The following is a 26,059-nucleotide window of genomic DNA, read 5'->3' on the forward strand; positions in this document are numbered from 1 at the left end:
CGATATCATCAGCGAAACCAAGCAGTTGAACGGACTTCGTGAAAATCGTCCCACTCGTGTTTATCCCCGCTCTCCTTAGTACACCCTCTAACGCAATGTTGAACAGCAAGCACGAAAGACCATCACCTTGCCTTAACCCTCTGCGAGATTTCAAGGGACTCGAGAGTGTCCCTGAAACTCTAGCTACGCGCATTACTCGATCCATCGTCGCCTTGATTAAGGGTACGGCCAGAGTGGACGCGTCACGCGACGCGACGCGGATTTCCCATATGATTTGACAGCTCCTTATTATTGATGATTATTCCTTTGCGTGCAAATTTCCGCACCGCGCCTCGTTGCGCTTCCACTCTGGCTGGTACCTAATCGTATCAGTTTATCCGGGAATCCGTATTCGTGCATAATCTGCCATAACTGTTCTCGATCGATTGAATCATACGCCGATTTGAAATCGATAAACAAGTAATGTGTGGGCACGTTGTATTCGCGGCATTTCTGCAACACCTGGCGGATGGCGAACATCTGGTCCGCTGGCTGTATCGCGTTCACCCATGAATCCAGCCTGATATTGCCCCACGAACTCTCTGACAGTCAGTGATAGACGGCGGCATAAAATTTGAGAGAGTATCTTGTAGGCAGCGCTCATTAGCGTGATCGCGTGATAGTTCCCGCAATTTAACTTGTCGCCCCTTTTGTAAGTAGATGGGACACACGATACCTTCCATCCACTGCTCCGGTAATACTTTCTCCTCCCAAATCTTGGTAATGACCCAGTGTAGTGCTCTCACTAGTACTTCTCCACCGTATTTTAGTAGCTCGCTTGATAGTTGATCTGCTCCAGCGGCTATGTTGTTTCTCAACCGGCTAACCTTCTCTTCAATCTCTTGGACGTCAGGGGCTGGAAGTCTTTCGTCCTGTGCATATACTCCTATATCTGTTACCACGCCACCTTCGGTACCTGCAACGTCGCCATTGAGGTGCTCATCGTAATTCTGCCGCCACCTGTCGACCACCTCACGCTCGCTCGTGAGAATATTCCCGTGATTATCTCGGCACATGTCGGCTTGTGGCACAAAGCCTCTGCACGAGCGGTTCAGCTTCTCGTAGAACTTTCGTGTTTCCTTAGCGCGATACAGCTCTTCCATCCCTTCGCGATCTCGTTCTTCCTGCTGGCGCTTCATCATCCGGAAGACTGAGTTCTGCCTGTTCCGCGCCTGTTTGTAACGTGCCTCATTCGCTCTCGTACGGTGTTGCAGCATTCTCGCCCATGCTGCATTCTTCTCGTTTTTCAACTGTTCACATTCGCCGTCGTACCAGTCGTTTCTGTGATTTGGAGTCGCGAAGCATAGTGCTGTAGGGGGCTGTCCATAAACCACGTGGTCATGAGGGGGGGGGGGGGGGGGGGTTCGGCCAATGACCATTTGGTATGGACAAATAAAAAAAAATTGTATGGACTAATGTCCACGCGGGGGCATGCATTGCATACAGCGACTAAGTAGTGATCCGAATCTATATTCGCACTGCAGTATGTGCGGACATTGGTTATATCCGAGAAGAATTTACTGTCGATTAGAACGTGGTCGATTTGGTTTTCTGTTTGATGGTCGGGTGATCTCCAGGTGGCTTTGTGGATATCTTTGCGGGGGAAGAAGGTGCTTCGGACTACCATACCACGGGAGGCTGGCCGTTATCATTCGATACGGCGTGCAGGCTGTTTCGCCCGATTACCGGTCTGTACATTTCCTCCCTTCCTACCTGCGCGTTCATGTCGCCGACAACGATTTTCACGTCACGCGGCGAGCAACCATCGGATGTTTGCTCTATCTGCGCGTAGAACGCTTCTTTCTCGTCATCAGGTCTGCCTTCGTGTGGGCAGTGGACGTTAATGATGCTGTAGTTGAAGAAACGGCCCTTAACTCTTAACATGCACATCCTTGCGTTGATCGGCTGCCACCCGATCACACGTTGTCGCATCTTGCCCAACACTATAGATCCTGTTCCCAGTTCATTGGTGGTGCCACAGTTTTGGTAGAAGGTAGCCGCTCAATGCCCGCTTTTCCACACTTTCTGTCCAGTCCAACAAAGTTCCTGCAACGCCACGATGTCGAAGTTGCGGGGATGTAGTTCGTCGTAAATTATCCTGTCACATCCTGCGAAACCTAGTGACTTGCAATTCCATGTTTCAAGTTTCCAATCGTAGTCCTTATTTCGTCGCGTGGGTCTTTGCCGATTGTATCGAGTCGTATTTTCTTCTATGTTATTCGCAATGGGGATTTTTACGGGTGGCTTATTGGGCCTACGCCAACACTCCTGTCTCGCCGGAGGGCCATCGTGCCAGTTCTGTTTAACGTCCCAACCAACACTGAGACGACCACGCTGATGGGGCTACCACCTTGGATCTAGCTGGGCGTGATGCTGAGTTTCTTACTCAGCCGCTGGATGCCAGAACAGACGCTGTTTGAGCCGCACCTTCTTGAGAAACAGACGCTCGGGTCGTGTAACTGAAGTCAGAAGGACAACAGTGAATCATCATTAAACCGAAATGAAAGGTATCAGGTTTTATGGCGGTTCTCAAAACCTGTTACTTGGGTATTTGTCATAATAAAACATCTAGCAATAAATCAAACAAACAATGGAGCAATATCAATTTTGAGTTCATTTGACAGAGAGCTGTCTTCTTCTTACAGTGCGCCTTTCCAGATAGGTGAACCCAGACGAGAATAATACTCAAACGCACGAAGCTTTCCTTGAATTGGAGTAAATTTGCATTTTAATTTCCAATTTTCCACGTGCAAACAAATTGCCGGGAACCTAGAGAAGGATGGAGAGAGCTTCTATTCCATGTTCCTACTACTCAACTCACTCAACTCCCAGATTCCAGCATTATTAAACCATCTTTTACTTCATGTCATTCACGAACAACTCCGTCGTCTTCATCGTCGTCGTGGTCCGTAGTTGCTCCGTTCGTTATTGAGTTGTGACCCTGGAGGCAGAACCCGTCCGGTCCTGGATAGTGAATACGCGGCTACCCGATCAGTGGAACATAATAAGAACAAATCGCAGTTATAGGTGAAAAAGGTAATGATATAAATATCAAGCTTTTATGCAAGCGGGGATTTTCGGCTTCAGTCTCTATGTAATCATAAACGGATATTGGTTCAACACCTGACGTTTCGGTCACATATATTGTGCCTTTTTCAAAGGATCTGCAAATTGGACAGGTTTTAACATAGGTTTTAAGCATAATTCTACATAATCTTACAGATACAATCCCTCCGTTTACTCGTGAGGTTATGTATGTTTTAAACATAGTCGCACGTCTTCACTTCACTATAACGAGAAAACAGAATTATTCGGGTACCAGTTTCCAAAAGAGGTATCTAAACACCCACGTGGTTGAGTTCGTTGGTTGGCGCATAATACCAGGAGTGAAGGACAAGTTAGAGGCAAACCAACGATCCAACGTGATATACAAAATCCCGTGTGCAGACTGTAGAGCAAGCTATGTAGGTATGACATCGTGCCGACTGAAAGATCGTGTGTCTGGTCACCGATCGACGATCAACAAACTGGAGGAACTACGAGCAGCGGGGAAAGACGAGACGGATCATGAGATGGCAAGACTGAGAGAGAAAACAGCGCTACTAGATCACTGTATCACCAACAACCACAATTTTCTATTAGATAAGGTAGAAGTATTAGACTCAAGTAACAAAAAACAGAATTTAGCCATATTAGAGTCATGCCACATCTTGAACACACCAAACACTGTTAACAAACGAACTGACACCGGAAACCTGAGCGGCACGTACGCAGGGGTATTACACACAGTCAAAACGACACAGCACACAACACATAGAACAGAGGAATAGGCGCACAATAGCGATCATCACTATAACGAGAAACAGACAGAATCGAAATCTGGCGCGAAAGTGACGCCGCCGGCAAGAGGTAGATCGTAGGAGGTAAAACAGATCGATACTGATCGATTTGAAAAAGTGCGCCAACCAACGAACTCAACCACGTGGGTGTTTAGATACCTCTTTTGGAAACTGGTACCCGAATAATTCTGTTTTCTCGTTATAGTGAAGTGAAGACGTGCGACTATGTTTAAAACATACATAACCTCACGAGTAAACGGAGGGATTGTATCTGTAAGATTATGTAGAATTATGCTTAAAACCTATGTTAAAACCTGTCCAATTTGCAGATCCTTTGAAAAAGGCACAATATATGTGACCGAAACGTCAGGTGTTGAACCAATATCTGTTTATGATTACATAGAGACTGAAAGCCGAAAATCCCCGCTTGCATAATACCAATTACAGTCGATCCCCTTACATTATAAATATCAAGCTCTGCCACAATTCAAATAGTTTTGAGTACACGGCGTTTATTTGAGTTCGATCGTTTTACTCAAATTTTGTTTCTTGGGCATAACGATGGAATTTCATCAGAAGAACTAAAATTTGAGTAGTTGTGTGATTCCGATAAACAATTTTCGGTATAGAGGAGCTGAGGATTCAAAGAATCAGTTTAGCTTCAATCATCATTCACTTCAAATGTTGCGATGGCATCCTATTTGAATCTGGGCCATAAACTCCATGAAGCAGTTTTTAAAATCAGCTAACTTGTTTGAAAAGTAGAAAATCAGGCTGAAGAAAATTCGTCCATAGTTAGACAACAAGGGAACGTCCATAAATTACGTCACGCAAAAATCGACCATTTTCAACCCCCCCTCCCCATAGGGGTCACACTTTTTGTATGGGACCTCTGAAATTTTTGTATGGGTCGTCTCACTTTGCTGAACCACCCCCCCCCCCCCCCCTCAAAGCGTGACGTAATTTATGGACGTTCCCCAACAAAATAACTTCTCAAGTTACAATTTTGTTCCTTTTGGCTAATCGGGGTTGCGCTACTGGTTGGTACAGCTGGCCGAAGGCACTACCCAGAATGGACGTGACTACCTTCCGTTCCTGTGCTGTGTGCGAGTGTGATGTCTACGCTGAGCAGCTGCTGCTCACACACAGTTAATGCAGTCCCAATTTGTCGTTGCAGTCACGTGCACCTCAGCAACGAATCCCCGGACCGTCCGGCAGGCGACACCGACACTGAAATGGGCTTGGAAGAATGGAAGGAACCTCGTTAACTTCGTTCCATTTTGGCGAGGTCGGGTGGCCCCAGGGGAGGCATTCGCGTGTGAGAACTTACTCGTTTTTCCACTCATGGTGTACGGAGTCGTCCGTCGGTACAATGCATTGTTACAACGAACGGAGGAGTTTCTTTCTTTTGAGATTTTTTTCTAACTCTGGACCTACGTCACCGAGAATGCATGAAATATGTGGGACAAAGTAATAAAGGGAAAGACGAACTGAAACTAGGTTATGTGTGTGCATGCTCAGTGGGAGTTACAGTCACAGTGTTGTTTGACCGGAGGCTCAGGTACCTAACCTTTGACTACTCTTAGAGCTTGCCGAGCATCTGAGATGGTGATTGAAATTTGGTTTGCGTTCAAACTATTTTGCCGCAGTAATCATGTTTTCTAAAGGAATGAGGTGAACTTGAATGAAGCATGAAATGTGCGCAGTTACAGCAGAGGCATAAGTAAACAGCTGGGCAAATATGGTTCAGCAACTTTACTAGTTTCAGAGTCATTTTTTCGGAAACATTGCAGCATACAAATCTGCATCGCAAAACGCAATTTTTAATCTTCAATTACAATTATTTAAGTTAATTCACACCACTCTCGGCATGAGTGCAGATTTTCAATAAAGCTTTATTACAATGAAAAATCTGCAAAACTCGAAAACTAGAGGATATACGAAGATGTTGTCTCCACCAATGTTTTGAGCCAACTATTTGAGCCAGTTTGATGTGCTGATACTGCTGCAAGCTCGCTGGCCCCTTCCACTCTTGTTATATTTTTTTTTTGTCGTCGGGGCCATATATGACCCCTCCGCACCCACAAAGTAGAGGCATCATCTTCGTTGCTCCTAAGGTTTATGAGATACTACGGTAACGGCTGGGTATTTCGCCTCTGACCAGCAACTGCTATCACTAGCTCCGCATGGCACCGGCCGGGCTGCGAGCAACCTTAGGGAAGACCAGGTAACCAACCTCGGTAAGAGCTTTGGTCGTACACTGACATGAAAGGGAGGGGGACAACTCGGACCGTTTGTTCTCCAGTAAGAGCGTCTCACAACAGCGTCCGATCCCCGTGTTAGTCGCGTCTAATCGTCGTCCAAGTGTGCACTACGGTAGGGAGTTGGTGTCTAGCCTTGCGAGCCAGCCGTGAAAAGTATAGCAATGGAAATTCAGCAACATAACAATACGAAGCGAAACCAACGCCAACGGCAACAATCCCAGTGAACCAAAAGGACTTGCGATTGGAAACTCGGTACGTGGAACTGCCGATCTCTCAACTTCATTGGGAGCACCCGCATACTCGCCGATCTACTGAAGGACCGCGGGTTCGGCAGCGTAGTGCTCCAGGGGGTGCCTAGGGAGTCTGAGAGGATTGAGGGGGTTTTCGAAAACATTGCAGAGAGTTTCAGAGGATTTTCGACGGGTTTTGGCGGCGTTACAGGTTCGTTATTTGGGGTTTCCAAGGGTCTCACGTGCGTTACATGGGGTCCGAGTGGACCTTAAGAGAGTTTCGATGGCATTTCAAAAGGACTCAGAGCATTTTTGGATGGTTTCAGAGGCGTTGCGGAGGTGTTTTTAGAGGTTTCGGAAGGTGTCAGATGCGCTACATAGAGTCCGAGGGGGTCTTAGGGTGATTCCAGAGGCATTTCAGTAACTTCTAGAGCTTTTTCGGCGGAATTCAAAGGCGTTACGGAGGCGTTTTCGGGGGTCTCAGGTGCGTTACATGGGGTCCGAGGGATTTTCAGGGGGATTCCGGAGGCATTTCAGGAAGTTTCAGAGCATTTTTGGTGGGATTCAGAGGCGTTACGGGGACGATACGCAGGTGTTTTCGGTGATTTCTGAATGTCTTAGGTGCGTTACATGGGGTTCATGTGGGTTTTAGGGGGATTTCGGTGGCATTTCAGGAAGTTTCAGATGATTTTCTGTCATTTCATCACAATATCTCTTGAAACGCCCCTGAAATGCCCTTTAATTTAATGTTGATCTTGAAACCCCCTGATACGGCCCTCGAACGGCCATGAAATCACAGTCATCCCATCGTCCCACCGTCATCTTCATCGAAATCAATTTGAAGTACCTCTGAAACCCCTTTGGACGCCTTTAATAGGCTAAAGAAACCCTCTGAAATACACCTTAACCCCCATTGAAACGCCCCTGAAATGCTATCAAACACCCCTAAAACCTCTAGGAATGCCCTTAAAATGTTCCTGAAACCTCCTGAAACTTTCTTAAATTACTCTGAAATGCCTTAAAACGCCCCTTAAATCCCTTGTAACGCTCTTCAAAAGCTGCTGAAATCCCCTGAATCATCCTTAAAGCCCCTTGAAACGTCCCTGAAACCCCTTTTATACTATTGAAATGCCTTAGAATCCCCTGTAATACCATATTGAAATGCCAACAAAACCTGAAAGAACGCCATTAACGGGCCCCTGAAACACCCCTGAAGCCCCATGGAACCCCCTTTTTGGGTTCTCCGGGAACTTTCTAAAAACCCCCATAGCCCCATCTCATCTAATCAGGAGCTAGACCTGCTCTCGTGAACTGGATTCCCTCATTAAAGCCCAAACTTAATTTATGCACAAATTTCCCTCTTAAAGGATTAAATTTTTTAAAAGTATGCACCCCCAGTCATGTGCGAACGAAAACAATCACCAATGGTCATTCGAGACGGAGATGTTACTGGAGAGTGAAGATCTAGCGTGGATACTAAGGGACAAGAAGGCGTGTGCGACGATCGCCCGAGAAATCTGGAATAGGTAGAAGGAACAGCTCAAGAAGACCAAAATGTGCTCAAGAGTATCATTTATCTGCCAAGTCTGTGACAAGAAGCTTGCAGAGGGAGGAGATCTTGAAACACACGTCTACGAGCTGGAGGAGCTTTTTTCAAAACTCCAGCAGGTAAAGATTAGGGAGAAGACGTTCAAGTGGCAATCCTGTTGCGGAGCCTTCCGGCTTTGTGCGAAAACGTTCGAATGGCTCTGCTAAGGTATTGAAGGACGGACGAGTTGAAGACGCCTTTCATCAAGGGAAAACTTCTGGGCTATGTCCGGAAGCTGCAAGGAAAGGATGTTATTGTTGAAGAATCTACTACATTCAAGGTTGAAGCAAAGAAGCTAACTTTGCCATTTTTGTGAAGTGAAAGGGCATATGAAGAAGGAATGGCCGTCATTCGACAAATCTGGCCATCATGGCAATGCTCAAGACAAAACCTAAAGCAGGTTTCCAAAGCCGGAGAATAAATCTGGTAAGGACAGGTCATAAGAAAGTCGACTGGATTATTGATTCCGGTGCAACGTCCCATGCGTGTTGCGACAGAAGCGTTTTCGACGACCTGAAGTCATGCACATATTTTCCTTGCTAACGGCAAAGAAGTTAATATTCGAGCAGGATCTGTAACAGCTTTTTGTATCGATTCCTATGGGTGTTGAACAATCGTCACGCTGCCTAATGTCATGTATGTTTCCGGATTAGAGATGAACCTGTTGTCTATTAGTAAGCTGATTGAACATGGAGCCAACGCCCAAACGAAACGGGGTGAAGTTCTTTACAAGTGTAGCATTGAAACATGGATGCCTGTATCGACTGAAGATCCACGAAGAACAAATGATGGCTGTCGGGCAGGATCATATGAAGCACTGCAAGCACACGTAGCGTAGACGCCTGGGACATCGCGAGGATTTGACATCTTAAGGACATCGTAAAGACTTGACGATCGGTATTCAGGTGTTGAGAGGCAGGCCAAGTTCCAATGCGAACGTCAAGCCATAAAGATGAAGAAGAAGAAGAAGAAGAAGAAGAAGAAGAAGAAGAAGAAGAAGAACTTGCTGTTGGTCGGCCTGTCATTTTCTCTCTAGTTAAAGTACGATTCAGGAGACCGTGAAAGTAACAATCTCATTTGTCCGCCCCGTATATGTCCTTTCAACCATGATATCTCTACCGCAAATCTCCTGCATACAAAGACCTCTGCTCCACGGAGCTTGGAAATTCAAAGAGCACATGTTCTGCGGTCTCGTCGCAGTCTGCGTGTTCGGATCAGGAAGAAACAAAATCAAGGGCTTCCTCACCCTCCAATTCCGAGCAATGTTTGTTCTGCTCGATGTCGGAGTCGATGTCTGAGGACGTAAATTAGGTCCAATGTGGGAAATGTAAACAGTGGGCACATTTTTCTTGCGCTGGTGTTGACGAAGGGGTTGTCAAAAGTGATTGGCGGTGCCCACAGTGTCTCCCAAGTAGTGCACAGCAGCTGAAAGTTCCGGAAGCAGCGGCCAAAAAGCGGAGCAAAAAGTTCGGCCAAAGAAGCGATGGAGCGTCCGACCTGGGAGCTGGCGCTGACGTGGATCCGATTGAGAAACAGTTGGAAGAGGAACAACTCGCAAAGGAGAAGGCTTTCGTAAAGCAGATGGCGGCGCGGAAGAAGCTACTCGCTCGGCAGAAGGCATGGAAGGAAAAGCAGCAGAGGCAAGAAGAGGAGATGCGGGAGCTGGAACTCCAGGTTCAACGCGAAATGGAAGAGCAGCATTTGGAACACGAACAGAAGTTGCTGGACGCCCAATTGGCAGCAGAGCAAGAGTTCGTGAAGAAGCGGGAAGCGATCCGGAGGCAGTTTGCGAGCAGCATTATGTTGTATAGGAAATAATAATCCGATAACTCTTCAGGTTTTAAGATACTTTTATTGGAAATCAACTTGTCAGGTCATTAATTATGTACATGGTCCTATATCGATGCTTATATCTAATACAGTTCAGTTTGCTAATTTTGTATTCACACAATTACAATATCCGTATATCCTATATCGGATTGCGCACATTTGAATAGGTATCACTGCATACAATATGTAAAGCTTAAAGTTCCCCTCAAAGCTCTCCATACAATATTGTATGCAAGATTGAATTCAGAATGTGCCTTCTATCTATTATGTAAGCTCCGCAGACATCGCTCGATATATCGGCGACGACGAACGATGAAGAATGGCAAATTGTTATTGAATACATTTCACAGCTTGGTGGTGATTGAACTAATCACATATTGAAATGTTTTTCTCAACACATTAACCGAGTCCACGCGTTGAAAGGCCAAGAAAACGCTGTTGGCAAAAGCTTGGGAAGACCGTCCGAAGAAGAGGGTGAAGGAGTGGCTGAAGGATCAGCCAGCGGCAGTCGACAAGCCGTCGACCGCAGACTTCCGGGGAGCGTACCCGAAAGGAGACGAACCATTTGGAGCGGGGTGCTCGAAGTATGTTGACAAGCCAAAGCCAAAGTCGAAAGTGTCGGTGATCACTGAATTCGAAGCTGGCACAAGTGAGGACAGCGACAGTGATGACGACAGCAGCAGCGACGAGTCGTTCGAAGACGTTCGTTCGGAGAATAGCCGGCGTGCCAGTCTGCGGATTAACAAAGTTGCTGACGGGCCGGGGCTCAGAGTTTGCCGAATTCATGGAGAACAGCTAGACGATCGAGCGGAAAGCAGTCGGCGTAGCAGCTTACGGAGTAGCAGAGTTGCTGACGGGCCGGGGCCAAAAGTGTTTCGAATTTCTAGGGAACAGCTTGGTGCTCGGAAAGCGGAACACCTTCCGACGTTCCGTGGAGAACCGGAAGTTTGGCCGCTATTCATAAGCAATTTCGAGCATACGACGGCGGCATGCGGAATTTCAAACTTGGAAAACTTGAAGTGCCTACAGAACAGTCTACTAGGGGACGCGTTGGAAGCAGTTAGAAGCAGACTCGTCCTTCCGGATTCAGTTCCGGACGTGATAAACGACCTGAGAAATCTTTTTGGGCGACCAGAGAAACTTATTCAAAACGTCGTAGGTTATAGTTAGAAATGCACCAACTCCGCGAGCAGATCGGCTAGAGACGTTCATCAGCTTCGGAATTACTGTGAATCAGTTATGTGATCATCTAGAAGCTGCAGGAATGAAGGTCACCTTAATAACCCGATGTTGGTGCAGGAATTGGTTGAGATGTTACTTCCGAGCTACAAACTAGATTGGGTCCGATATAAGAGAGGGAAGGTAAACAGTCCACTGAGGATGTTCACAAACTTCACAACAGAAATAGTTTCCGATGTTTCTGAGGTGACAAAATTCTCTACACTGTCAGTGAATGAGCGCGTGCGTGGGCGAGAGATTCCAAAAAGGGAGTTTTTGCATTTGCACGATTCCGGAGAAACGTTTCGCGAAGGTCCTCGATGTGCATTTCCCGGTTGGATCTGCTGTATATGTGGTGAAACTGATCATCTAATCTAACTGTGAAGAGTTCAGAAACATGAACATCGCAGAGAGACTGGAGAAAGTCGAGAGGCAGGGGCTCTGTGGAATAAACACGCTAACGATCGCTGTTTTTCGTGAATTCAGTGTATGGTACGGGGCTGCCGAGGAAGCCACCATCCTCTTTTGCATCGGGTGGAAGATTCGGTACAACTTCAGAACTCGGATTGTGCTGTTATCTTTCGGATGGTTCCAGTAACACTACATGTCGGCCACCGGAGGTTTGACACCGTTGCATTCCTGGATGAAGGGTCCTCTGCTACGCTAGTAGATAATGCGGTGGCTAAGCGACTAAACGGAGAAGGAGTTTGTGAACCATTGATCGTCACGTGGACGGGAAACATCAATCGATACGAAAACGAATCCAGAAGCGTTCAAATGATGGTGTCTGCAAGGGGGTCGACGGTGAAGTTTCCACTGTTTAATACACGAACGGTAACTGAGCTGCAGCTACCAAAACAGGATGTTCGATACGGGGAGGTGGTTAGGCGTTATAATCATCTCGCTGATGTGCCAGTGAAAGATTCTCTGGCTGAAGTGCCCACCATTCTTGTCGGGTTGAACAATCTCCATCTGTTTGCACCGTTAGAGTCAAGGATTGGGAAGGATAGAGAGCCGATAGCTGTGCGGTCAAAATTGGGATGGACAATTTATGGACCTGAGAAGCGGAAGGTTGTTAGTAACACATACGTCAATCTACACTCTGTTCAAACCATAAGTGATCCCGAGATAACTAAAAAGGATCGCATGGATGATACGCAATCAGCTTCGATTACTGGACCTGAATTGGAAAAAGAAGGAAACGATGAGGGTACATGTATGTATGTATGTATGTATGTAAGTAGCCACCATCCTAGCTTGAGTCTTGCTCTGCATGCAGTTCCACTTAACAGTAAAGATTAAATTTCATTACCACTTTGAATTCAACATACCGCTGTATGAAGGGCCAAAAGGGGGTGTGGCGGACCCGTAAGTAGAGACACTTACGCGAAATCCGCGGGTTTAAGAGAATCTCCTTCCAACAGTATGATCCAACAAGGTGAATAATGAAATTCACATTACTTGTTAAGCTTTCTACGGGATGGTTTGTTACAAGAAGGGCGCGTCAAATCCAGGAAACGATGAGGGTACAACAGAGATAAACGTAAAGCGAGTTTACATCTACCGTAAAACAGATCGATCGGGCAAACGGAACATTCGGGCAGATCAGTTCCAGGAAATGGAAAAAATGAACCAAGGAAAATGCATTGTGGGAAGTTATTGAGGACTCTCTGTCAGGGCAAACGATGCTGGACTGGGAAGGTCATCGCCATCAGCAGGGTGGAATTTGTATCAGCAAGCAGAAGGAAAAGGACATGCTGGAGAGTTGGGGTACGAGGTCGAGAGAGTTAAATGGAGGTGTTGGGTCCGTCGAGTAGTAGAGGAAGGCATCGCGTCTAGAGACAGCAGGATCCATCAAGCGTGGGTTCGTACCAGCACCGGAAGGTACCAACGAGAACAACCAGAATGGAGATCAACTTTGGTAACCCTGAGCCGGATGAGGCCGCCGGGGTAGACTTACGGGCCGGGGAAGTGTTCTAGCAGCACTGCACGAGCGCCGGTTACCACACGGCATGTTTTGGACGATGAGGCAGCGTGCGTAAGTATCGGTTGGCAGGTGTCAGAATGACAAAAGAGAAGACAGAATAGGGAGAGAGACGGAAAGCCGTCAAAAGTTAGTTGAAAAGAAAACAAAAACAAAGGTAGTACAGAGAAGATAGGTTGTCGATATTAGAGGAGTAAAGAGGAAGAAATTGAATACGATAAAGAAAATAAAATTGGCTAAGTCGGTTTAGAGTGGATCGTGGTGAGTGGACGAGAAATTCCGTAATCGATATAGAAGTGAAAGATTGATGGTATTAACCATACACGAGGAAGTAAGTCGGAGCATGCATATCATAGAAGGCAAATAAAATAACGTTTAATTCAATTAGGTGTTCAGGTTTACAGTGAGGGTGTGACGTGCTTGTACCGACATGCGAAAGGAGGATTTACAGTTGCACCGTACGGGTAACACATAAAACAATGTGAAAATAAATGAGGTTTTTATAAGATCGACTCAGCAGCGTAGGCGCAAAGCATCGCTACCAAGATCGCTACTAGGTATCGCGCTGAATAATACTGTAAGTACACACAAAATTGTAAACACGTAAATCAAAATGTAACTGGGAAAAATTCAATTTGATTCGATAGAAGTTAAGTGACATTGAAGCAATGAGGACGGAAGAGGAAAGCAAAAAGGGAACACAAACTAAAATGTAAGTTATGCGAGGAACATACGTAAATTATCAGTTTGAAGTCATGAATTCAACATCAAAAATTGTTTATAAATATTTACAGTTTTGATCTCCCTGACAAGGTAGATTTGCAGAAACGGTTTTGATCCGAGCACTGCGCATTCCGGACATGCTGGGGAGCCTACATGTCCGAATCGGTGCAGATACAACCTAAGGGTACGGCCAGAGTGAACGCGTCACCCGACGCGACGCGGATTTCTTATACGATTTGACAGGTCCTTATTATTGATTGCTATTCCTTTGCGTGAAAATATCCGCGCCACGTCGCGTTGCGCGTCCACTCTGGCCGGCACCTAAACCACTCATGGCCTGACAGAAAATGTGTCAAATGAAAGTTCGCCTCTCGTATATTCCCTCTGCCACTTCAACATTATGCTATGTGCATCATGCACGCGAGCACGCATACGGCGTCCTTTGAGACCATGCGGTATGCGCTGACCACCGTAAGGCAGTGTTGCGAATACTCACTAGCAAAAAATTATACTCACTTGCTTCTATCTCAGTCCAGAAGCATGCTATCAAAAAATGATGTTTGAAGGGGTTTTAGATTGTAGTTTAATCTAAAAGTTTGCCGAATAAAGTAAAGGTCGCAGACGCATGCCAAAACCGTGAGAGAGCTGTGAGTACAAGGTGAGTATAAATTACACGAATTTTGCTCACCTCGTACTCACAGCTCTCTCACAACTTTGGTATGCGTCTGCGACCTTTACTTTATTCAGCAAACTTTTAGATTAAACAACAATCTAAAAGCCCTTCTAACATCATTTTTTGATAGCATGCTTCTGGACTGAGATAGAAGCAAGTGAGTATCACTCTTGCAAGTGAGTATTCGCAACACTGCCGTAAGGTACATCATGTGGGTACTGTGGAGTCGCTTCACGTTTCGATTGACCACTAGCACACTCGACCACGCAGCAGCGTAATACCACATAACATAAGTGGAACTCTGGCTCAAAAAGTTGATGCCTTTCCGAGTTCGTACGCTGGTATACAGGGCACCGAAATGTCAAACGCATTATAACATTATTGCCATACTATTTTTCAGCATGTATACCATTTTTCATTGCTGTGAAGTAAAACAAAGACCTCATAGATCTAGACTGGCAGCACGTGGAAATCTAAAACAGAGCATAAATTGTAATAAAACTTTGTAAACTCAAGTCGAAAGTACGTTTTATGGCTTTAAATATAAAGGGAGATCGATATGTGAAGCGTGGATATTTTATTTCGAAGATTTCCATGAATTTATAACAACATGAATAAGTGGATTTCCAGCAGCTAGTTTTGCGCATATCTCAGATGCCAATCTTCTTTCCTGTATTCTTTGCCAAAACTGGAATACTGGTTGGATCAGATGTTTTTTGTTTACCAAAATAAGTGACAGTTCGACGCCTTTTATGAAAGATATAACAGTTTCGCGTGCTGGAAAAGGATACAACTTTTTCCTTCGCTCTGACCATGGAGTTCCACTTATGTTATGTGGTAATACCGTAGTATGGAGACCGCTACTGCCGCGATCAGCTTACGCTTACTGGAGACTATTGTCGAGCTATTCGACATTATCTTGGACAATGCCATATTGTCGCCGTGCTTGCTTTTTTACAGGCATATTGCACGTATTCTGAGATGGCCAAAATTTGGTCCACCCAAACCAAGTACAAAAAATCCCAGCTTGGAGATTTCAAGCTTTTTCTGGGCATGCAACGGCGAATTCTACCTGGTAAGTCGCCTGTATCTCGCAGCTGACCGAGAACTTTGATTGAATTCTGCCAAGCCGTCGGCCATTCCCTATGGATCCAGGGTATATGCAACGAAAGGAGGAGGAATCTGAAGCACTTCCAAGTAACGATGAATTCCAAAGCTTTCCTGGAGCACTACTGTACCTATCGCGGTTGCTATCCGACATCCCGATGACGTGACCCGCCCACCGTAGTTTCCCGATTTTCGCGGTCCTGGACGATGCATCGCGATGGCTGGTTCTCTTAGCAGCTGATGCAGCTTGTGGTTCTTTCGCTTTCTCCAAGTCCCACTTTCCATCTGCACTATGAATGATTAGCTAGTTGTTGAATTATCTTTGATACCATCGCAAAATTCATCAGATTTATTACCGCTCCGATTATTTAAAAAATCAATAAACGTGCGACCCAACCCGGGACGTGATTCCGAGGTCAGGGCCGACACATTGGGGCGTAAAAATAGGCTGCAACCACGCCACCCAGAATTGAACCCTACATAAATATGACCCGTTTATCCTCTGGCACTCGCAGCAATCGCTAATTAGCCATGCAGAGCCCCGGCCCGAACAAATACACTCTCTCGAGGGTGGGTGCTAGCTCTTTTTCAAACGGGCAGGTTCTATTTTCACCATCTACGAAATTGAAGGGAACCAATAAGCCGTCTAATGATTTCATTCCGAAATTCTCGAAAGCAATCTGACCTTTCGGAAGTGCTCCACGGCGGTGGCGATCCTTATCTCAATAGGACCGTCGTCGTTGGGCTATTAGCAGCGCAGCGCCGAGAGGTGTACCAAAACGGAAAATTCTCACGCCACTCGGTTCTCGGCTGTGTTTTTTGGGTGGCGTCCAACACTGCTGTGATACACCTCAGCTCTGAGAAAATAATTTTCCAAAGGCGAAAGAAAAACGATCCGAAAAATAATCCGTTCTAATCCATTACCGGTCGGCCGGCCGGCGTTCGTTGTAAAAGAAAGTGCTACCCAACAACGTGATCCGATGTTAATCAAATCCAACAAATCACCGTCGGAAATAAATCCTCTCTTTTAAAAACGATCCTTTCCATCCATTACCCACCGTGCGTCGATCGGAAGCGAAGGACTATAGTTTAAGTCACCTTTCCAAAATCGATGAATCATGTTGGAAACACTTCAACGGTTACGGAATACCTTTTTCCGGGGCGCCCAACCACGACGCGCTCAGCATCCGAGTTGGTTCTTATGGATTTTTATAAGTTATTTATATTTTCGTTGAGCTGGCGGTTATTGCTCGTGTATGAATCTCACACAGTCAGTCAGAGCTTGATGAGGATGCTTTTCTGGGAAGGGATGTTTGTGTCACAAAAGCACCCAATTCGTTGAGCGCCAACTGAAGCGGGTAATTCAGATGAAAGGATGTAGAAATGTTAGTTTATTTTTTCTTACTCCATGAGTTCATCTCCAGCAATAATGTATGCTTCTCTTCAAGATTTCCCTGGGTGTTTTTCCAGGATTTTCCTGAAAACTCCTTCAGGTCATTTTCTCAAGAGTTCCTGCACAACTTTCTCCTGGGATTCCTTCAGGATTTTTTCCAGAAATTCCTCCAGTAATACCTCCAGGACTTTCTTCAGGAATAACTTCTAATTCTAGGAATTCATCATAAATTCAGAAATACCTCCACGGTGTCCTTCAAAAATTCTTCCCGGAATTCCTGCAGCAATTTCTACAGAGGTTCTTTCAGGAATTCCTCATAGGGATTGCTCCTTAAATTACTCAAGGGATTCATTTTGGAATTTCTTCAGGAATTGTCCAAGGAATTCCACTACGAATTCTTCCAAGGATGCCTCCAGAGATTCTTCCAAGATTCAACCAAGAATTCATCCAAGGATTCATCCAGGAATTTCTCCAGGGATTTTTCCGTGAAAACCTACAGGTATTCATCCCAGAATTCCGCCAGGAAATCCTACAGGAATTTGTCCAGCAATTCCTAAGGGGATTCTTCCAGGAATTACTGCAAGAATTCATCCCTGATTTGCTTCAAAGTTTTCTCCAGTAATTCCTCCAGGGAATCCTTCAGTGATTCCTTGAGGAATTACTCCAGCGATTCCTATAAAGATTCCTCCAAGAATTTTGCAATAGATACAACCAGAAAATCCTTTAGGAATTTAATTACAAATTCAATCAAAAATTCCTCCAGAGACTTTTCAAGAAATTCATCAAGAGATTCTCCAAGGTCTCTGCTTGAAATTCTTCATGGAACTCGTTCAGGAGTTCCTCAACTAATTCCCTCAAAGATCCCTCCATAAATTCTTCTCGTAACAATTCCAAGAAATTCTTTAGAAATTCCTCCAGGGATTCCTCCAGAACTCCTCAATAAATTTCCCTACGAAATCCTCCAGAAATGTTTCCAGAAATTCCATCAATCTTTCTTAGAGGAATTCCTCCAGGAATTTCTCCAGGAATTCCTTAAGGCGATTTCTCCAAGAATTCTTCCAGGTTAAGTTCCAGAAATTCCTCCAGTAAGTACTTCGGGAATTCCTCCAGGGAATACTTCGAAAGTTCCTACACAAATTCTTGCAGAAAGTACTCCAGGAATTCCTCCAGGATTTCCTCCAGAGAATTCTTCAAGACATTCTTGAATAAATTCCTGGAAGTATTCAGGTTGGAATTCTTGGAGAAATTTCTGAAGAATTTTTCATGGAATTCCTGGAGATATCCCTAGAAAGATTCTAGGTGGGAGTCTTGAAAGAAGTCTTGGCTGTAGAAACAATTGGAAGGAAATTCTGGAAGGGACTGTTGGAGGAATTCTCGGCGGATGTCTTCCTAGAATTAATAAAGTAACCCTTGGCCAAGTTATTGGAGGGATTTTTTTAAAGGATTTCCTGGAGAATTTTATTGAAAAAAAAACGAAAAAATACCTGGAGGAATCACTGGAGAAATCCCGAGATAAATTCTTGGAGTAATTCCTGGAGTTATATTTGAGGATTTCCTAGATAAATTTATAAACTTTTAATTAATTCCCGAAGGAATTTTTGGATTTGCTCCGGAATGTTGGCTTTGCAGTCTTTTGGGGGAATCGAAAACACTAGTTTGTGATTTTTTCGGACGTATCCCAACTAAGGAATTTTTGGAGTAATGCCAGGAATCGTTTCTAGAGGATTTCCCGGTGGATCCTTGAGGATTTTTTTACATTCCTGGAGAAATTCTTGGGAGGAGTTCCTGGAGAAACTCCTGTATGAATTCTTTTAGGAATTCTTGAAAACAAATTTGGCAGAAGTCTTTGAGGAATTCCTGCAGATTTTTTGTCGGAATATCTGGAGGAATGCATGGAGACATTCCTGGAGGAATACCAATAATAATTTATGGAGGAATTGCTAAAGAAATTTTTGGAGGATTTTGCAGAGAAATTTCTTGAGAAAATTATGAACATATCCCTGGAGGTATTCGCGGAGCAATTCCAATAGGAGTTTTAGCAGGAATCCCTGGAACAATTTTGAAAAAAAAATGTGGAGGAATTCCTGTAGGAATTCCTTAAGGACTTTATGAAGTTATTTCTGGAGTAATACCTGAAGCAATTCCTTAAAGCATTTTCGGAAAAAAAAATCCTGGAGAACCCTAGAGTAATTTCTGGACAAATCCTTGAGACATTCCCGGATAATTTTCTAGAGGTAGTTGTGGAGTATTTCATAGAGGAATTTTTGTAGAAATTTCTGGAGGAATTCTTTGAGAATTTCCTTGGAGAAATTCTTGGAAGAATTCTTTAAGGGATATTTTTGGAAAACTTTCTTCAAGATTTCTGAAATGAACTCATAGAGGAATTTCTAAAAGAATGTCTGCGGATATTCGTGGATTGATTTTTGCAGGAGTTCCTAGATTAATAAATTATAGAAGAATTACTTGAGAAATTTCTGGAGGAATTCCTGGAGAAATCCCTGAAGTAATTCGCGGAAGCATGCCTGGAGTAATCCCAGGAGTAATTGCTGGAGGAGTTTTTGAAGAATAACCTGGAGAAATTTCTGGGAGATTGCCTACAAGATTTCTTGGAGGAATTCCTTGAATAATTCCTGGAGGAATTTCTGGAGGATTTCCTGGAGCAACTCAACATCTCAAAATATACCATTTGTGATATCAGTGAATTGAAAAACCAAAGGCTACTAATATTTGAAAAGCTTTCTTTCATTGACAGTGTCTCCACCCCACCCTCACGCATACTTGATTTCATCTTTGTTTTGCTTCATGTCCCCCACAATCCCACAATTAAATTGGGCTAGTATTCGCTACAATGAAAATGCGCTGAGACATACAGATTCTACGATCCATACTTCAAAGATCATTGGTATGCTAGTGGACTCATAAATAAAAACACAAAGAGATTCTTCTATAATTTATTAATCTAGGAACTCCTGCAAAAATCAATCCACGAATAATTCTCGTAACCAAATGAGATACAACAGAAATAATCGTGATGGATTCACACCGATAAAGTAAAGAGATACAAGAGTAGAGCTTGGAGATCTTAAATCCAGAATAGTTTGGATGACATAGATCACCAAGTGAATATTGCTAAGTTATCAGAATTGCACTCAGAGGCTCTAAGAGTAGCGTATATTATATTTCGCGTGCAGTCGATAGAATAAAAATATCCAAATATTTACAGATATTGCAACCCATACTTAAAAATCTATTTTTATGCCACTGGACACCCAACTAGCAACACATACAGATACTCGTAATATTATGAGGTGCAACAGACACATTCGTGAATGAATTATGTCGATAGAGTGATGAGAAACAAGTGTAGATCTTGAAGACCCTAATTCTAGACTAGTTTGCAAAGCCTGGAATATCCCATGAACGTAGCAAAAGCATTATAGTTGTGCACTGTGGCTCCATCAGCAGTATAGACTACAGTCTACGAATATTTTTCACAATAAGAGCATGATACAGTATATAGATATTGTAACCCAAACTTCAAAATGTATTGGAGGCCATTTGTATTTCACGAAATGTCCAACTACCACAATATCGAATTACTCGTAGCATTGCGAGGTATAACGGACATCAACGAGACTAAATCTCTTAAACAGAGTGAACCAAATGATGGTTGATTTAAGATCTTAAGAAAATGAATTTCGGAGTAGTTTGGATGACCTAGATCACCCAATTCATGTACCATTAATTTTCTGGGTGCTTTGAGGTTTTTTGAGTACCGTAGACTCTGTTATGTGATCATTTTTTACCTTACCAATCAGGCTAAGGCCGGGGTGGCCTCTGCTGTACATAGTAGTCGTCTCCATTCCACTCGGTCCATGGCTGTTTGTCTCCAGTTCCGCACTCTGCGCAGATCGTCCTCCTCTTGGTCGACCCACCTAGCTCGCTGCGCTCTACGTCTTCTTGTACCGGTCGGATGACTCTCGAGAACCATTTTAGTCGGGTTGCTGTCCGACATCCTGATGACGTGACCCGCCCACCGTAGCCTCCCGATTTTCGCTGTATGGACGAAACTTGATTCTCTCAGCAGCTGTTGCAGCTCGTGGTTTTTCATCTGCACTCCGTCGTAGATGGTGTTCCTTTTTGGACCACCCTAATGAGAAAAGCGAATTCTCAAAGCAGGCAAGTAAACTTTTGCAACAGCTTGAAACTAATTTTATTGATTCAATATTATGAAGAAAATAGACAAATGTGTACATTAATTATTGTTCTTTTACGCTATTTCTACTATCTACTCACATTTAATAGTTTTCTCCAATTATCCTGCTTTTCCTACAGGTATGGCGGCTCGCACTCTGGTCAAATGGGCTTTCGTGTATTTCCAACTGTTTAAACGGAACACTCTTAATTTCAAATCTTTTGCTTATCTACATCGCCCTTACCTGAAAATGTGTTTCCAACCACGAAGACACTATTTTATTTCGCAAGAAAAAACACTACGATTTCTACGTTTGCTAATCACCCAGCTAATTACAAAATTCTAGGAGCTCGAATTCAATTACTACACTTTGCTACAAATGTTTTTACCATTTTGTAATTTTTCTTCCTTCTAGTGTTTACGTTTATATTTACCTTTCTCACTCTCTCGCCTAACATACTCACTGACAGCTATGCTTTGTTCATGGTTGATCTATCACCGGGGTGGTCTCGTCCGGTGTGGATCGCATGTTGCGCGATGGTTGCGCTGTCGAAAGGTGGTACGGGGCTGTGCCAACAGATGGTACGCAAAACCTTCCGTTCGTAAATTTCAAGGGCGTGTTGGTCCTCTGCACGTAGGGTCCATGCTTCGTGCCCATAGAGGACTACCGGTCTAATCAGCGTTTCGTAGACAGTAAACTTCGTGTGATGGCGAACTTTGTTCGATCGTAGAGTTCTACGGAGTCCAAAGTAAGCTCAATTTCCTGCCACAATGCGCCTCTGTTGGTATCTTTGTCGACGATCGCCAGTGAGCCCAAGTGCACGAACTCTCCTCGATTTCACCTTCGATAGAAATTCGGGGTGGCGGGCGCGGTGGTTCCTCCCTGGAGCCCTTTGCCATCGTGTACTTTGTCTTCGACACATTAATGACTAATCCGATTCGCCTGGATTCCTTCTTTAGTCGGATGTACGTTTCCGCCATTGTCTCAAATTTACGAGCAATAATATCAATATCATTAGCGAAACCAAGCAGCTGAACGGCACAGTTCGAACAAATTATGTAGATTTACATTATATATCATGCACATAATTGGAGCGTGATATGTAACGGAACATTACATGACGTTTTATTTTTCATTTCTTGAGTAAAGCTTGCTCATGTAAACTTCATTCTCATGTAAACATGAACCCCTAAAAATGGCTTCGGTTCTATTCAAACGCTTTCCTCTTTCCGAGATTAAAACAGTAATTATTGATGTTGTTTCCTTATCACATTTATTTCACACAATTTCACCTCAAGCTGATAATAAATCACTGTATTTCAAAGAGATGCTAATTCACAGCCGGTCATCTTTCCGGATCCCGCCGCACCTCCGTTGCCGCTGATATTACTATCTTTTCCGTTGGATTTCACTTTCGCTTACCTGGAACAGCATTGAAATCCATTGATATTAATCACCATAGCAACATAATTACACAAAAACTTACCGAAAGGCATTAAATACTTGAAAATGTTGCAAATATTTCACTTTCCTGCCAGCAATCCCGTCGAACATGGTGGCCATGTTTGTTTTGATTCGCTTGTCAGGCAAAACAGCTGGGCGTGCGCATCTTTACATTATGGACATGTAATGTTCGCAGTTTCTTCGTTGAAATGTCATGTCGCCCCACAAATTCCAGAGGTTATAGACACGAAATAACATTGTCTCATTAATATCGAGTTAAACATTATGGAATATTGAACGATGGTCATTTTGCCATACATGTGCATTGAAGTTGATAGAAAAATACATTAAATTTTTCATTACATGATCATTGTTTCCGTTAGGTTTTAGTTCACATGACGATTAATGTTCAGATTTTGTTTCTGTGGGACTTCGTGAAAATCGTTCCACTCGTGTTTATCCCCGCTCTCCTTATTACACCCTCTAATGCAATGTTGAACAGCAAGCACGACAGTCCATCACCTTGTCGTAGCCCTCTGCGAGATTCGAAGGTACTCGAGAATGTCCCTCATACTCGAACTACGCAACATACTCGATCCATCGTCACCTTGAGCAATTGTATAAGTTTATCCGGGAATCCGTATTCGTCCATTATCTGCCATAGCTGGTTTCGATCGATTGTGTCATATGTACGCAGATTTGAAATCGATGAACAAGTGATATGTGGGCACGTTGTATTCGCGGCATTTCTGCAACACCTGGCGGATGGCGAACATCTGGTCCGTTGTAGCGCGTTCACCCATGAATCCAGCCTGATATTGCCCCACGAACTCTCTTGCAATCGGTGATAGACGGCGGCTTAAAATTTGAGAGAGTATCTTGTAGGCAGCGCTCAGTAGTGTGATCACGCGGTAGTTCCCGCAATCCAACTTGTCGCCCTTTTTGTAGATGGGACACACGATACTTTTCATCCATTCCTCTGGTAATACTTCCTCCTCCCAAATCTTGGTGATAACACCCAGTGTAGTGCTCTCATCAGCGCTTCTCCACCGTTTTTCATCAGCTCGCTTGGTAGTAGATCTGCTCCAGCGGCTTGTTGTTTTTGAACCGGCCAAACTCCTCAATCTCTTGGAGGTTACTGGCAAGAATTCTTTCATCCTGCGCACGTACTCATAGATCTGTTACCACACCACCTTCGGTGCTTGTAACGTCGCCATTGAGGTGTTCATCGTGATGCTGCCGCCTCCTTTCGACCACCTTACGCTCACTAGTGAGAAGATTCCCGTGATTGTATCGGCACATGTCGGCTTGTGGCAGAAAGCCTCTGCGCGAGCGGTACAGCTTCTCGTAGAACTTCCGTGTGTCCTTAGCGCGGTACAGCTTTTAACTAGATGTTAGACCACCGGAAAACCGGGAAGTGTTACCGTGTTATAGAAAACTCGACTGTATTCCATCTAAGCTTCGTTCTCCATCTGAGCTAGAAGGTAGGTGTTATTTCCAGACTGACAGCATGTATTTTTCGTAATCAAATTTGACACCACGTGCCATCGCGTACTTGTCGCTCCACAAAAAAAATCAAGCCAAGTCAATTTATGTTCAAGCAAAGTGCGCCCACTTTGGGGAAATTTTATTTCCCATTTCCATCCACCCCCTTCCACACCAGATCCAATGAACTTCAGACAAAAAAAACAACGAAATTCCCCGGGATTCCCATGACAAATGCTTTATGACATCGAGTCAACCATGCTGCCATGCTGCCACTATCCAGTAGGTGCTTGTCACTGACTGACTGGCACACGACCGGAATTCTTTTCGTGCTGCTGTGAAAATTCTTTGACGTTATCATCATAAAGCGGGGGCCTTTTGTCTCTGCTCGCTCAAAACTTCCGTTTCTCGGCATGGAAAATTTATTCCTTCGATGCTTAAGACGGCGCCGTGGCGTTTTCTTTTTGCTGCCCGAGCAGGAGTGAATCACTGTCACATAAATAACTGCAACACGTGATCGGTTATCATGATATGGGTTCGTCCATAAACTACATACGTAGGCTCAGATGGGAGGAGGGGGTGCCTGACCAAAGCGTACGGTCCATGCAAATGTAGAGAATTTTGTATGGATAAAAGTCCACTATTTGTATGAATACGCAAGGTATCCCAAATAACACACTTGTCACAGAAGAGTCACGGCAGCGCAGGTTTTTGATGCGCAGAAGTCACTGTGACTTACTTCAAACAAATAAATACTTACATGCTAGAAGTAAGTCACAATGACTTCTGTGCAACAAAAAGCTGCACCGCTGTGATTCTTCTGTAACAAGTGTGTTACTTGGGATGTTATAATTCATCCAATATCTGTTGATTAGTATATAGTTTTGAAAATGTCTTTTTTTTGTTATCTTGTTCCCATCGGGTATTGTCGTGAACGCCGCGACTTCTCAACACCATCGACTAATAAAAATAAATTTTCATAAAGCACCGGGACTCCCGCCGAGGCCAAGGCACTCGCGGTGAACAAATTCCACAGGTCCAACGAACGCATTGCATAAAACATCTCCAGCTGCTGCCATTAGCAATGCTCTTTATAACGTTTGGATTTTTTTTCTTTTTCTTCCCTCTTCCAGGTACAATTCCAAGCTGGCCCTGCTGGCACTGCCGAGCGTTATCTTCGAGCCACGATTCCGCGGCTCGGTACGCAATCTGGTGTACTCCGACCAGCCGGGGGTCTCCCCCAGGAGGCAGGAGATGCGCCAACCCCGGGACATTAAGGTGAGTTTGGTTGGGTAGGGCTCTATCATACGTACTGTTTATAGCAGTTCAGCAATGGCAGCAAAAATGGCCTTATTTTTACCCTTTTTCAAAAAAAAAACCAGATTAATCCACCTAGTGGTGACGGGATGCTAACATAAGGCTGAATTTCAAAAGGCTGAATGCACAGAAGGCTGAACACGAAAGGCTGAAAGTAACATAAGGCTGAATTTCAAAAGGCTGAATGCACAAAAGGCTGAAATAGCAAAAATGCAGGAAATGAGTTATAGTACTTCTTCTTCTTTTTTTTCTCTGGGGTAAGGTCCAAACTGAGACAAAGCCTGCTTTCAGCTTCTATACGCATTTCAACAGTTATTAATTGAGAACCTTCCCTCCCAGACAACCAGTAATCGTATAGGATGTTTCATAAGATGATAAAGTGGAGGCCATATGCGTACATGCCTCCATTTAGTCGCATGTTAAATGTACGTATATCGCCTTCTCTTTAACATACTGAGCAACATCTTATGCGATCACTGGTTAACTGGGCTGCCAATGACCACTTTGCATTTGTATATCGTGTGACAGGCAGGAAGATACTTTATGCCCGCGGTTGTCAAGGAATTTTCCATTACAAAAAGTTTCTGGCCCGAGGGAGAATCGAACCCGTCACCCTCAGCATGACTACCCGTTTGCTAACCAGATCAGCTACATATATGAGTCCTAGTCATAGGATGTGCTTAGTGAAGAGGCTAATGATGCATACCAACTAACACAAAAAATGACTGAT

At 44.2% G+C, this 26,059-nt stretch overlaps 1 protein-coding gene across 6 annotated transcripts in view; it reads left to right on the forward strand.

Annotated features, from left to right (window-relative positions):
* Positions 1–26,059, forward strand: part of LOC109425258 (neurexin 1) — a 694,091-nt gene that overhangs the window by 138,916 nt on the left and 529,116 nt on the right. For all 6 annotated transcript variants that reach the window (XM_062846520.1, XM_062846524.1, XM_062846523.1 and 3 more), the window contains exon 4: positions 25,146–25,290. In XM_062846520.1, coding sequence (XP_062702504.1) covers positions 25,146–25,290 — 145 coding nt within the window. The remainder of the gene's footprint in view (positions 1–25,145; positions 25,291–26,059) is intronic.

Source organism: Aedes albopictus, chromosome 1, assembly GCF_035046485.1.
Source record: "Aedes albopictus strain Foshan chromosome 1, AalbF5, whole genome shotgun sequence".
Taxonomy (NCBI): Eukaryota; Metazoa; Arthropoda; class Insecta; order Diptera; family Culicidae; genus Aedes; species Aedes albopictus.